The sequence below is a fragment of the Schistocerca cancellata genome, chromosome 12 (genome assembly GCF_023864275.1).
Source record: "Schistocerca cancellata isolate TAMUIC-IGC-003103 chromosome 12, iqSchCanc2.1, whole genome shotgun sequence".
NCBI classification, from domain to species: Eukaryota; Metazoa; Arthropoda; class Insecta; order Orthoptera; family Acrididae; genus Schistocerca; species Schistocerca cancellata.
Genome location: NC_064637.1, coordinates 160,453,903 through 160,466,680, shown reverse-complemented (window position 1 = coordinate 160,466,680; position 12,778 = coordinate 160,453,903). Strand labels below are relative to the sequence as shown.

Here is a 12,778-nt window from a genome sequence, read left to right as displayed (position 1 = left end):
GTGAAAACGGTGGTAAGTGCAAAGAACACGACTGCCTCTAGTAATAACGCGTAAGGTGTTCGTGTCAGGAAAATGATTATCAGGGACGATTTGTACGACTCCGATGATTATTTGCTTTACTACGACTCAGACAGAAATCGTGTATATGTTCCTGAACGCAAATGAATTTGAAAAGTTGTTGCTAATCAGATGAATGGGAGTAATGATTTATGCATGTGAAGACTGTTGTCTCTCTTACCATTGTTTAAGTGAGGGCTGTAGTGAGGTGACAATAAAATTAATTTTATATTGTGCTGAATCACACATTAATTTCTGAGGTTATTGTATTATTGCAAAAATTGGTACTGCAGAGGTTAGTATCATAAACCGAAACAATGCGGACTTCTTAAGTTTGTTTTTTTGTGTGAAGTTTCACAGCACTGTGTCGTTTACACAAACAGAAATAGAGTGTGGTAAGCCAATGCTAACCATGTTAACTGCACTCAGTTTGTGTTTTTATAATATTCAGTACTCATCGACGTATCTTAAGAATAAAAATAGTGTCGTTGCTCTAGAAATATTTCAAAGCAGTCATTCATGTGACTTAAAAAGAATCACAATCGATGTAACTTAAAATCTTATTTATGAGATTTTATTGAAACTTTTCTGTGCAATTTCTCAAAAGAAGCAACTTCTCCCTTACTTTTGTTCACAGCCGAGGTCGTCAATTACTTACAGCGTGTTGGATGCACCCCTAAAATTTTGAACGTTGTTAACTCCGTAACATTTTTTTCGGACACTGTTGCTCTAATTACATTACCTTCATTAGCTGCTTCATAAAAAATATTACATTTAATAACTAATCCAAGGATAATAGATACTCAGGTAAACAGGGATAAAAATATGAATACAGACCACTACCTTGAAGAATCAAAATTCTGGCTATGGTCCAGGTGGAAAAAGCAACACTAAAAAATAGAACTGAGGACAGAAACAGTTTAAACAAAATATTTAAGGTACATCACATGCAAGGACAGAACTTAAAAAATCTGTATCAGAACAGAATCACATAATTGCTCGATAAAATAAAACGAAGAAGAAACGCTACAAGACAGGTAGAAAGTGAAGTGCTAGGTGAAACCAGTCGGAAACGGGGTGTAAAAATATGGAACGAAGAGACACAGTCAGCTATAAGCGGTAAACACGAAGGATTAGAGGCTAAAGAGCAATACAATCGGAAAAGAAATGAAGCAAAAGCGATAATAAGATTAGCTCGTGGTGCACACGTTTGTTAGTGGAGTTGAACGTGATATCCATGGGAGACAAGAAATAGCATGCAAATCAATGAAATACCCCAACAAAGAAGAAAGAAATCCCGTAAATCTAAAGATAATACAACCATCTGACTGGATTACACGTTATGGTACTATCCAGAAGTCAAAGAAGCAAATAAAAAAGAACAACTACAAAGGATAGACTACATTGAACTGACGGAACTGAAGACACGTTAAAAAAAATGAAAAACCGAAAATCAGTAGGACTGCATGGAATAAACATCGAACTGTTTACACACGGAGGAATGATCTTCGAATTAAGAATGATACATCTCTCTAACATGTGTTGGGTAAAATTTGAGATACTGGAGGAATGGAAATTAGCAAAGGTCAGTTTCGTATATAAGAAAGGTGAAACAAGTAATACATCTAACTATAGGGGCATAACTGTACTGAATATTGTTTAGAAAATCTACAGCAGAATAATAAACGAAAGACAGTGATATATCTGAGACGTAACTTTAATGAAGCAGCGAGCAGGTTTCCGAAAGGGAACATCATACATAGACGATGTTTTTGCAGTGAAGCAGATGTGGAAACTCACCAATTATTAGTTAATTATGAAAAAGCATTTGACAAAATTCAGACAAGGCAGGGGCAGTAACGGGAAAAAACTAGGAACTTCCTAAACATCTGATCCAAGCTGCAAAAAGCCTGTATTATTAACGCCAAAATTATACTTGACACGCGTAAAGAGATAACACTTGGAAGGAGTAAAACAAGGGTGTAGCTTGTCACCAACATTATTCAGTGATGACATGATCAGCAAACACAAAAGTGACAGAACACCATCCGGCGTAGATATTAGGAGGAATAAAAATATTAACGTGGTGTTATTCGCAGACGATCAAGTTCTTACACAACACAGAGAAGATAAATTACAGAAGGCATCACATAAACTAAATGAGATAAGATGAGATAAGTGCTAGGCTACAGTCTGACTTATCTACGTGGTTCCCAAAGCGGTCCAGGTCGACCCCCAGAGATCCACGGGAGACCAGACGGGGGTCCACGTTGGGGGGGGGAAACGGGGTTCAGAAACTGTAAGTGGGGGTCCAAGAGAATTTTTAACCACCTTAATTTTTTTGAGTACCTAGTGTATTTTAAGGAGGTCAGCGACTGCTACTTGTAAAAACAACCATATTCGATATTCAGTACAACGCATGTAGAGACTTGCAAAGTACCACCCGCGCGCTCGCTCGCTCGCTCGGAATGCTCGCTTAGGCGTGCAAAGGGACGAAATACGACTTGCGCTGTGCTTGCAACCTTTACTAATATGAATACGAATGCCAAGGACAAAACGTTACTCATGTGTTTCCGGAATTTTGAGAATGAAAGTGCGAGTGAATTGATGTCAGTGTTTGCCAGTGCCGAAAAAAGTAAGTACCTTCCCATTTGTTAGCGATATACTAAATTTGTAATAAATAGTTTTTCAGGCTTCTCAGTCTTATTGTTTGTATTAACAATAAGAATCATTACTAATCAATAATGCATTGCTCTTATTGAGTACAGTACAAATAAATAATAATATAGTCCACTTAATAAACAGAATCTATGCTTATGAAACGAGGAGTTGGTCTCGTGAATTAGGTACATATTCTCTTTAGTCATTAATTAAAAACCGGCTATTTAATCTCGTGGCTGCTAAAGCTTTGACGATTAAACAATGGGTCTTAGCAGTTTATTGCTTTTAATAATTAAAAACAGTTTTTCCGCTGGTATTTTGGTTTTTTCATTGCAATAATTAACTCTATTCTATTAAAATAGCCATATCCTGTTAAAATCGTCTCATTATTACTAAAGACAAACGTTTTCTTCTTTACGGTTTACAACTGATGCGAAAAATGGCTGAATCTAAGAAGAAATGTCGACAATATAGTGCTGATTATTTGAAATTTGGTTTTCTTCCACGAAAGGCAGACAAACGATTGCCCATCTATCTTCTACGCAACAAGTTTTGAGCAATGGCTCTATGAAACCATCGAAGCTCGAAGATCATTTAAGGAGGTGTCATCCTGATGAAATAGGTAAAGATCTTAAATACTTTCAAACACTGAAGGAAAAATTGAGACCTACCGTGGACAGTATGTTCGCTTCCACATCTCAAAGTAACGATGCTTGCGGGCATCTTACAGTATCTCATTGCTTATAGCGAAATCTGGAAAACTGACACCATCGGAGAACAGTTAATTTTACCCGCTATTCAAGAGGTTTTAAAAACTGTTCTGCACAAACCTTCATTTGACGTGCTGAAAAGAATTCCGTTAAGTAACAACACTGTAGAAAGACGTATTGATGAAATTAGCTCTCATACTGAAAACTTCTTGTGTAATTATCAGCAAACAACTAATTTTTCTATTCAACTGGACGAGTCGACTTTACCTGATAATGAAGCATTATTATTGGAATATGTTCGCATTGTTATGGACGAAGAAATCCATGAAGAGCTGCTATTCGCGAAAATTTAAAAACGGACACTAAAGGCGAATCAGTATTTAATGTCCTGAGAGATATTTTAAGGAAAAGTCGATTCCATTTACAAACATTATTTCGGTGGCAGCAGCTGGAGCTCCTGCCATGTTCGGGTGATACCGGGGGTTTATAAGCCATCTTGAAAGAATGATACCAGGACTACCTCCAATTCACTGTCACCCACCGGCAAGACCTTGTAGAGAAAAGTGAGTGATGAATCGCACCATTCGCTTCAATTTGTGATTAACGCAGTTAACAAAATAAGAAGCATTCGTTTATTTGCACTACTGTGAGACGAAAACGATGAAGATTTCTAACGATTGCTCTTACATGCTGAAGTACGCTGGTTGTCGAAAGGTGCATATTTATCAAGATTTTACTCATTTTTCGAATCAGTTATAGAATTTCTAGAAACTAAAGATCCAGATTAGAATTTCTAGAAACTAAAGATCCAGATTTAAAGGAATATCTGATGCAATTTAAAGCAGACTTTACGTACTTGACAGATTTGTTCAACAAATTTAATGACGTTAATTTGCATTTACAAGGGGACAGCCAAAATTTGATAAAAACAAAGGGTGTATTTTCGGCTTTTCTTGGTAAATTGAGCCGGACGGAGTGACCGAGCGTTTCTAGGCTCTTCAGTCTGGAACCGCGCGACCGCTACGGTCGCAGGTTCGAATCCTTAGGTTAGTTAGGTTTAAGCAGTTCTAAGTTCTAGGGGTCTGATGACCTCAGATGTTGAGTCCCATAGTGCTCAGAGCCATTTGAACCATTTTTTTGTTGGTAAATTGAAATTTTTTTGAAGAAAAATATTAGTTGGAACGAATTCTCCCAGTTTCCAAACTTGTCGCAGGCATAATGTCTTGATGAGGATATTCACGCTTATGCTCCACAGTTAATTACCCTGCATGATGACTTGAAAAAAAGATTTGAGGATATTCTGACGACGGAAATACCACCATGGATCGTAAATCGATTTGATGAAATGGAAGTGGCGAATGTGGTATTTCAAGAGGATCTACTTGAGCTTAGCACCAAGGGGAGCTGAAGGTGAAATTTAAAAAAAGGCTATCAAACACTTTGGGTGCAGGCAGAAATACCCGAAAAATATCCTGCGCTGTGGGAAATTGGGAGAAAATTTTTGATAGCGTTCCCCTCGTCATATCTTGACAAATAAAGTTTGTGTCGTAACGAACCTATTAACAAAAAAAAAGGAGCGGATTGAATATCACAGATAGGGGAGCTTTGAGGTTATTCCTTACAAAATTGAAGCCAAATATTGATAATTTGCTGTCGATTCATCAACTGCATTCGTCTCACTACAATTATGACTATTTTTTAAATTGTTTATTTGCATTTTAGAGTGGATTGTCGATGTTTTGTTGATTGTTGGTTAGTAAGTTATCAATGTTTATTTTTAATCATATTAAGAAAAAATCATAAGTATTATTTTAATAAACAGGATACAACAAAATGAGCTATTTTTCTTTTTATTTTTACCACTGCGAATTTAGGGTTGGAATGTGACATTTTTTAGGAGTTTTTTTCGGAAAATGTAGGAGCAGGGGTGTACAGAAAACAGTAAAACTTTGAAAGTGGTCTACGAGAAAATAAGTTTGGGAACCTCTGCTATAAATAAAACTAAAAGCATGGCATTTGAGATATTCATCGAGTACGAACAAAAACAGTCATCAGTAATAAACTAGTAAAAATGGCACTCCGTTCAAATGGCTCTGAGCACTATGGGACTTAACTTCTGAGGTCATCAGTCCCCTACAACTTAAAACTACTTAAACCTAACTAACCTAAGGACATCACACACATCCATGCCCGAGGCAGGATTCGAACATGCGACCGTAGCGGTCGCGCGGTTCCAGACTGCAGCGCCTAGAACCGCTCGGCCACTTCGGCCGGCTGGCACTCCGTTTCAAGTATATAGAATGTGACATTTCGTATGAACAAGATAGAAATATACAGAAGTAAAATAATACTTCCCAGGCTGTATGTGGCACAATAAGGAGAACACTGAAGGATTAATCTAGGAGAACAACACAACTCAAATTTTATGCAGTCATGTGCAATTGCTACTTTATTATATGGTGCAGAACGTTGCACGGTGAGAGAGAAAGAATTGCGGCAACAAGAAGCGCGAGGGAAGACAACATTAGAAACGAAGAATTAGCAGTCCAGCCAAAAACGGAAAAGGCAATCCAGTACAAACAAAAACGAAGAGAACGCGTACTTCGTATGTCACCACAAAGACTTCTTTAACTAGCAGCTGATTATAAAATCGTGAGGCACGAGAACTGTGGGAATATCAAGGATGAGATGGTGAGACCTGAATAGGCCTTAGGCCTAACCCTGGAGTAAAAGAAGAAGTTACATTTAAAAAAAATAACGAGCCATTGCTGCAGTTATCTGGCAAACAATCAAATACACTACGTTGATAACTGGAGGTTACAGAGAAACCTAGACTGAATGTACAGTGTGTGTGTGTGTGTGTGTGTGTGTGTGTGTGTGTGTGTGTGTTTTCACAGTAACGGAGTAACACGTCACCAGCTGTTTACTGCGTTCTGTAGGTCGTGGGTAACTGCAAAGAGCTTACAGCAGAAGAGATGCATTTCACAGTAGCCAAGCTGAACAAGTGCTCATACCTCTTAAAGCATCGGTGTCCACCGATAGGAAACTACTCAAAATTTGAAAAACTCGAGTTCGGTCACAGATACGGATGTTCCTGGAGACACTGGAAATCTTTGGTGTACGCAAGCCCCATTAGTGATGCACAAACACTGCAGGAACGCCGCAGCGGCGCCCGCTAGCGCACCCGCCTCTAGGACGGCTCACAGCTGCGCAGTAAGCGCGTGGTACTCACCGGGAGCCATGATGGGCCGCCGCCTCCCGCCGTTGTGTGTGTGAGAGCTGTTCCAGCCCAGCCGAGGCGAGGGACGGCGTTGCGAACGCAGATCAGAAGCCAGCCGCGTTATCAGGACACGGCGGAGAGCGAGCAGGCGCGCGGCTCGCTGATCGCCGGCGAACTGCGCGGGGCGTCCGCGTCTTTCGTGCAACACACTGCACGCCTTTCATAATGTCAACAAATCACGTATACACACTAATACGTTTTTAGTGGACATTGTGTTGGGAAGTGGTTACCAGCAAAGAGATGCTCCTATGGGAGCGATTATGTCCCTGAAACTTCCAGGCAGATCCCGCCAGTACCTCGTCTCCTACCTTCCAAACTTCGCAGAAGCTCTCCTGCAAACCTTGCAGGACTAACACTCTTGAAAGAACGGATATTGCGGAGACATGGCTTAGCCACAGCCTGGGGGATGTTTCCAGAATGAGAATTTCACTCTCCAGCGGAGTATGCGCTGATATGAAACTTCCTGGTAGATTAAAACTGTGTGCCGGACCGAGACTCGATCTCGGAACCTTTGCCTTTCGCGGGCAAGTGCTCTACCAACTCAGCTACCCAAGCACGACTCACGCCCCGTCCTCACAGCTTAACTTCCGCCAGTACCTCGTCCCCTACCTTCCAGACTTCGCAGAAGCTACCTGCGAACCTAGCAAGACTAGCACTTCAGAAAGAATGGGGCTATTGCGGAGACATGGCTTAGCCACAGCCTGGGGGATGTTTCCAGACAGATCAGCTGTGAGGACAGGGCGTGAGTCGTGCTTGGGTAGCTCAGTTGGTAGAGCACTTGCTCGCGAAAGGCAAAGGTCCCGAGTTCGAGTCTCGGTCCGGCACACAGTTTTGATCTGCCAGGAAGTTTCATATCAGCGCACACTCCGCTGCAGAGTGAAAAATCTCATTCTGGAATATGTTCCTGTTTATTTAAAAGACTCTTACTGATAAGTGGGGTACCAGCTCCATCATTCTACATTCATTTTGGCGTGCGAACACATCAGCAATTTTTTTATGCTGAGAGAGAAGAAGACAGCGACAGTGTCAGACGGAAAAGTAATAAATATTAAAAGACAGTGGAAAGTGATTCTGGTATAGAAAGAGCGAAGGAGACAACGGCGGTGTGAGAGAAATATAGGACACAGCTGCCGTGGAAAAAAAGTTGACAGTGACAGAACAGTGCTAGGTGAAGAGGGCAAAAATTTCCTGTCAGAGGAGGAGGAATGAAGAGATACAGGTGGCAGTGTGTGTGTGTGTGTGTGTGTGTGAGAGAGAGAGAGAGAGAGAGAGAGAGAGAGAGAGAGAGAGAGAGAGAGAGATGATGATGATGACAATCACTTGGGCTGAATGAGTGAGTCAAAAAGGGCAACTGGGAGAGGATGGGTGTGAGCGATTTACAGTAATGAACTAGTGGGTATGAGCGAGTTACAGTTTGCAGAGCTTGTGAGAGTTTCAGGTGAGCTACATGTTAAAAAAGGCGTCACTGTCTTCGAATGCTAAAAGTTTCGGGAAAATTTTTAAAGGTCTTGAGGAAGGTAGATGGAGGCAGTTCGTACCTCACTTTTCAGTCAGTCTTTTAAATAAATAGGAACACATTCGCATTTTTTTATTTTTATTTTTACTTTGATTTATTTATTTATTTATTTGCTCCTATACTAGCGTTTTCCGCTGCTTCCTTTCTTTTTCTTGCTGTAGCAGGGCTTGTAACCAATACGAAATGACATGTATTAGTCAACAAATTTTAGATATTTATTTATATGAAATTGAAATAACGCAAAACTAATCTTACGCCTGAGATGGGGTCTTCCGTGCAAACCAATTTTGGATTTCCTTCAGTATTATAAGGTGCGGTTTCCAGATGGACACTTTAGAGTATATTTCTCCTTCTAAGTCACTTTATGAACTACGTTTTCGCCTCGCACAGGACTTTACTTGTACAAATAGTATAATTTAAAACCTCTGTATCTCGGAAAGGGATAAAGATACGAAGAAAATTTTCAAGGTTGTTAGAAATAGGGGTCTTAGGAAAACATTCAAGTTTTTCGGGTGTTTCTCGATAACACAAATTTTTAAAAACTGAGAGATGGCTATTCTACTTAAATGCCTACAGAATGTATCGTTAAAATTCGAGCACTTTGTTACGGTTATTTATTATTTATATTTCTTCTCACACAGGATTTTACGAGTGCAAGTAGGGTAACTTTGAAGCTCTATGCCTTCGAAACAGATAAAGATATCAAGAAAATTTTAAAGGTTGTTCGAGATCGGCATCTTAGGAATATATCGTAAAATTTCCAGCCATTTTCTGTGCATAGCCGTCTTGGCATTCTCGGCTAGGTTTACGTCCTCTGGTGACGGCGAAAATGTGGTGAAGAAACTCTTTCTGAGCGGTTTTCTGAGGAACCGAACATTAATTAATGGTGCCCCCATAAATCCCATCAAGCCCACCGTACATCACATCAAATGCAAAAAAATAATAAAAAAAACTATTTGCTGCACTTGCCTAAGCAGCAGGGAGAGTGTAATATTCGTACTTTGATCCTGTACTTTGACCTTAGTGACACTAAGACGATCCTAATGCTGGTTATACAAATGGTCGCTACCCCCAGGGCTATCAAAAATACTTCATCCTATCTTTTTATCACCAATAGGAATCGAAGTATTAGCACCGGAAAATCCCGTTTTTATGCGCGGCGTTTTGGAACATGTTATGTACGTAACGCGTGCTATCGCATGCATACCGGTAAGAGAAACATTAATAAAAGTGGAAAGAGGGCAGTAGGGAATTAGACTACGAACTGGGACACGAGTTTTACCATGTGGAAAGAAAAGTGACTGATAACGGCAAATGCAAAGAGCTTGTTAAATGCAGATTTACAACGTAGCATCCTATCACTTAAACAATCACTGATTCACAGTTGGAATCAATGAACTCGTACAAATAGTTAACTGTTAACAGTTCGTGCACCTTTGGAATAGAATGACGATATAGGATGCATTGTAGGTGAGGGCGATAGCAGACTGCATCGCTGGTAAGGCACTAGGAAAATACAGAGCCAGTTTTCAACGCCGTCTCCGTCCCACATTCATTTACATCAGTATCTACATGAGTAGTATGCAGTTCTCACTCAAGTGCCTCGCAGAGGGTTCGTTCAATCACTTTCATTCGATTTCTCTACCGTTCAACTCTCGAACAGCGCACTACAAAAACGAACACTTAAATCTTTTCGCGTGAACTCTTGCCTTATTTTGTTACGACGCTTATTTATCCCTATGTAAAAACTATTTTAGCATTCGGAAGAGAAAACTGGTGATTTTTAATTCCGTAAAAATTTCGCCTCAACGGAAAATGCTTTTGTTTTAGTGACTGCTACCCCAATTCACGTATCATATTCGTGGCACTCTCTCCCCTATTTCACGATATACATTTTAGATGTCCTCCGTCGATCCTATCTGATGCGAATTCCACACCGCGCAGCAATACTCCAGAAAAGAACGTACAAGCGTAGTGTAGGTAGTCTCTTTAGTAGACCCATTGCATTATCTAAGTGTTCTGCCAATAACACGCAGTCTTTGGTTTGCTTTCCCCACAATGCTATCTATCTGAACGTTACGATTTAGGCTGTTCGTGTTATCCCTAGGTATTTAGCTGAATTAAGAGCCTTTAGATTTGTGTCACTTATCGTGTAAGCGAAATTCAACGGATTCCTTTTAGTACTCACATGGATGGCCTCAAACTTTTCATTACTTAGTGTGAACTGCTACATTTCACACTATGCAGATATCTTGTCTAAATCATTTTGCAATTGTTTTTGACAGTCCGGTGACTTTACTAGACGGTAAATGACAGCATCATCTGCGAAGAATGTAAGATGGCTGCTCAGATTGTCTCCTAAATCATTGCTGTACATTAGGAATAATTCAGAGCCAATGAAACTTTGTTTGGGCAACGCCAAATATCACTTCTGTTTTCCTCGGTAACTTTCCGTCAGTTATTCCAAACTGTGATCTTTATGACAGGAAATCACGAATCCAGTCTCACAACTGAGACGATACTCCATAGGCGCACTAATTAGAAATCACTTGTGAGGAGCGGTGTCAGAAGAAGTCAGGAAATCTAAAAGTATGCAATTGATATGACGTGTCCTGTCGATAGCACTCGTTACTTCGTGAGAATAAAGAACTAGTTGGGTTCCACAAGAAAGATATTTGCTGAATCTATGCTCAGTGTCTGTCAACAGATATTTTGCCTCGGGTAATTCGCAATGACGGGACGCAGTACATGCTGCAAAATCCTACTGCAAATCGACGTCAGTGGCATGGATCTATAATTCATTGAATTACTCTTACTTTCTTTCTTGACTATTGGTGTGATTTATGCAACTTTCCAGTCTTTAGTACAGATCTTTCATCGAGCGACTATCAAAGTAAGGTAATTGATACATAATCTGGAGAGGAGGACTTGACTTCAAGTGGTTTTTGCTACTTCTCTGCACCGAGCGTGTCTACTTCTAAGTTATGTTGCCAGGAGCTCGTGATTCTAATTCTGGAATACTCAGCCGTCTTCTGTGGTGGTCGGAAAACCGTGTTTAGCAACATCGCTTTAGTGGCACTTTCATCGGTAATATCACCATTACTATCAGACTGTGAAGGTATTTATTGTGTCTTGTCCCTGGTGTACATCACATACGACCAGAATCTCTGTGGATTTTCTGCCAGATTTCGAGATAGTTTCGTTGTGGTAACTATTAAAAAAAATCTCTCTTTGAAGTTGCACTAAATTTAGAACTTCTGTAAAACTTCGCCAAACGAGGATAATATTAGAATATTGCAGGTGTGCGTCGGACCCATACTAAATAGCACCAGCCGGGAATACTGAAAGTATACAGAGAAGGAAGGCACGAATAGTCGCTCGTTTGTTTGACTCGCGGCAGAGAGTTACAGAGATGCTGAAAGACCTTATAATTGGCAGAATCCTCCAAAAGCCCACTTACAGAATTTAGAGAACCAGTGAAGAATACAGAGTTACTCTTAAGCCTCCCACGTATCGCTCATCGTGAAGACAAAATTAGATCAATTACAGCATGCATGAGTCATTTAGGCTATCGTTCTTCCTGCGCTCCATACGTCACTGGAACGGGAGGAAGTTTAACATGTGGGACCGTTCTACGTACCCTCTTCCATGCACTACACTGTGGTTTGAAGAGTGTGTTTGCAGACGTCGATGTATCAGGAAACACTTTTTCAGAAAAACATACATGTTGTAATGTCTAATATAAACCTAAGGGTTAGGAAGTCTCTTTCCGAGAGTGGTTGGAGTTTAGCCATGTATGGATGTGTAACGAGGACAAAGAACACTTGAGACAAGAAGAGAACAGAAGCTTTTGAAATGTGGTGTTACAGAAGAATGCTGAATAGACAGGAAGATCGAATAAGTAATGAAGAAGTTACGAATCGAGATGGCGACGAAAGAGATTTAAGGAACAATTTGAGTTAGATAATGGGTTTTCTGATAAGAATAGTCGGTCTGGTGGTACAGGGAAATGTGGAGCGTTAAAAACTGTAGAGAAAGGCCAAGTGATGAGTACAGTAAGTAGGATGTGTGGGGAGCTGCGTGAAGCCGTTCCTCTGACAGAAGATAACAACAACAACAACAACGTCAACGACAAAACTTTTGAAGACAGATGAACGGGAGAATATAGGCTCGGATATAGAAATGAAAGGGGAGAAAATACGAGTTCCGCAGTAAGTGTCAGCTAGTAACAACACATACAAAAGATATACAAGTATATGGAAAAGGTACTTGCTGATAGCAAGCAGTTTATAATCTTGCACATTTGTCGTGGAAGACCTAATTTCTTCATTCTTCTTGTTTTCCAGCCGGTCTCAGTCCACTGATGAATATGGGCCTTTTCCAAACGTTTCCATCGTCTCCGATTTTAGGCCACCTGGTACCATCGTGTTCCAGCCACCAGCTTCACGTCACGAAGTCGAAGCAACACCATGCGCAGAAGCATGCCCATCATTTCGTAAGCTGGCGTGACCTGAAGCAAGGATATCACGCTTTTCTCCTCGTAGGTGTGTCTCA

The 12,778-nt window shown here is 40.4% G+C and overlaps 1 protein-coding gene across 1 annotated transcript in view; it reads right to left on the bottom strand.

Annotated features, from left to right (window-relative positions):
• The window catches only part of LOC126109787 (synaptic vesicle glycoprotein 2A-like), a 164,085-nt gene extending 157,366 nt beyond the window's left edge, over nt 1-6,719 (bottom strand). The window contains exon 1 of the mRNA XM_049914845.1: nt 6,661-6,719. Within this exon, the coding sequence (XP_049770802.1) occupies nt 6,661-6,670 (10 nt within the window). The 5' untranslated portion in view covers nt 6,671-6,719. The remainder of the gene's footprint in view (nt 1-6,660) is intronic.
• Between the last annotated feature and the right edge of the window lie 6,059 nt (nt 6,720-12,778).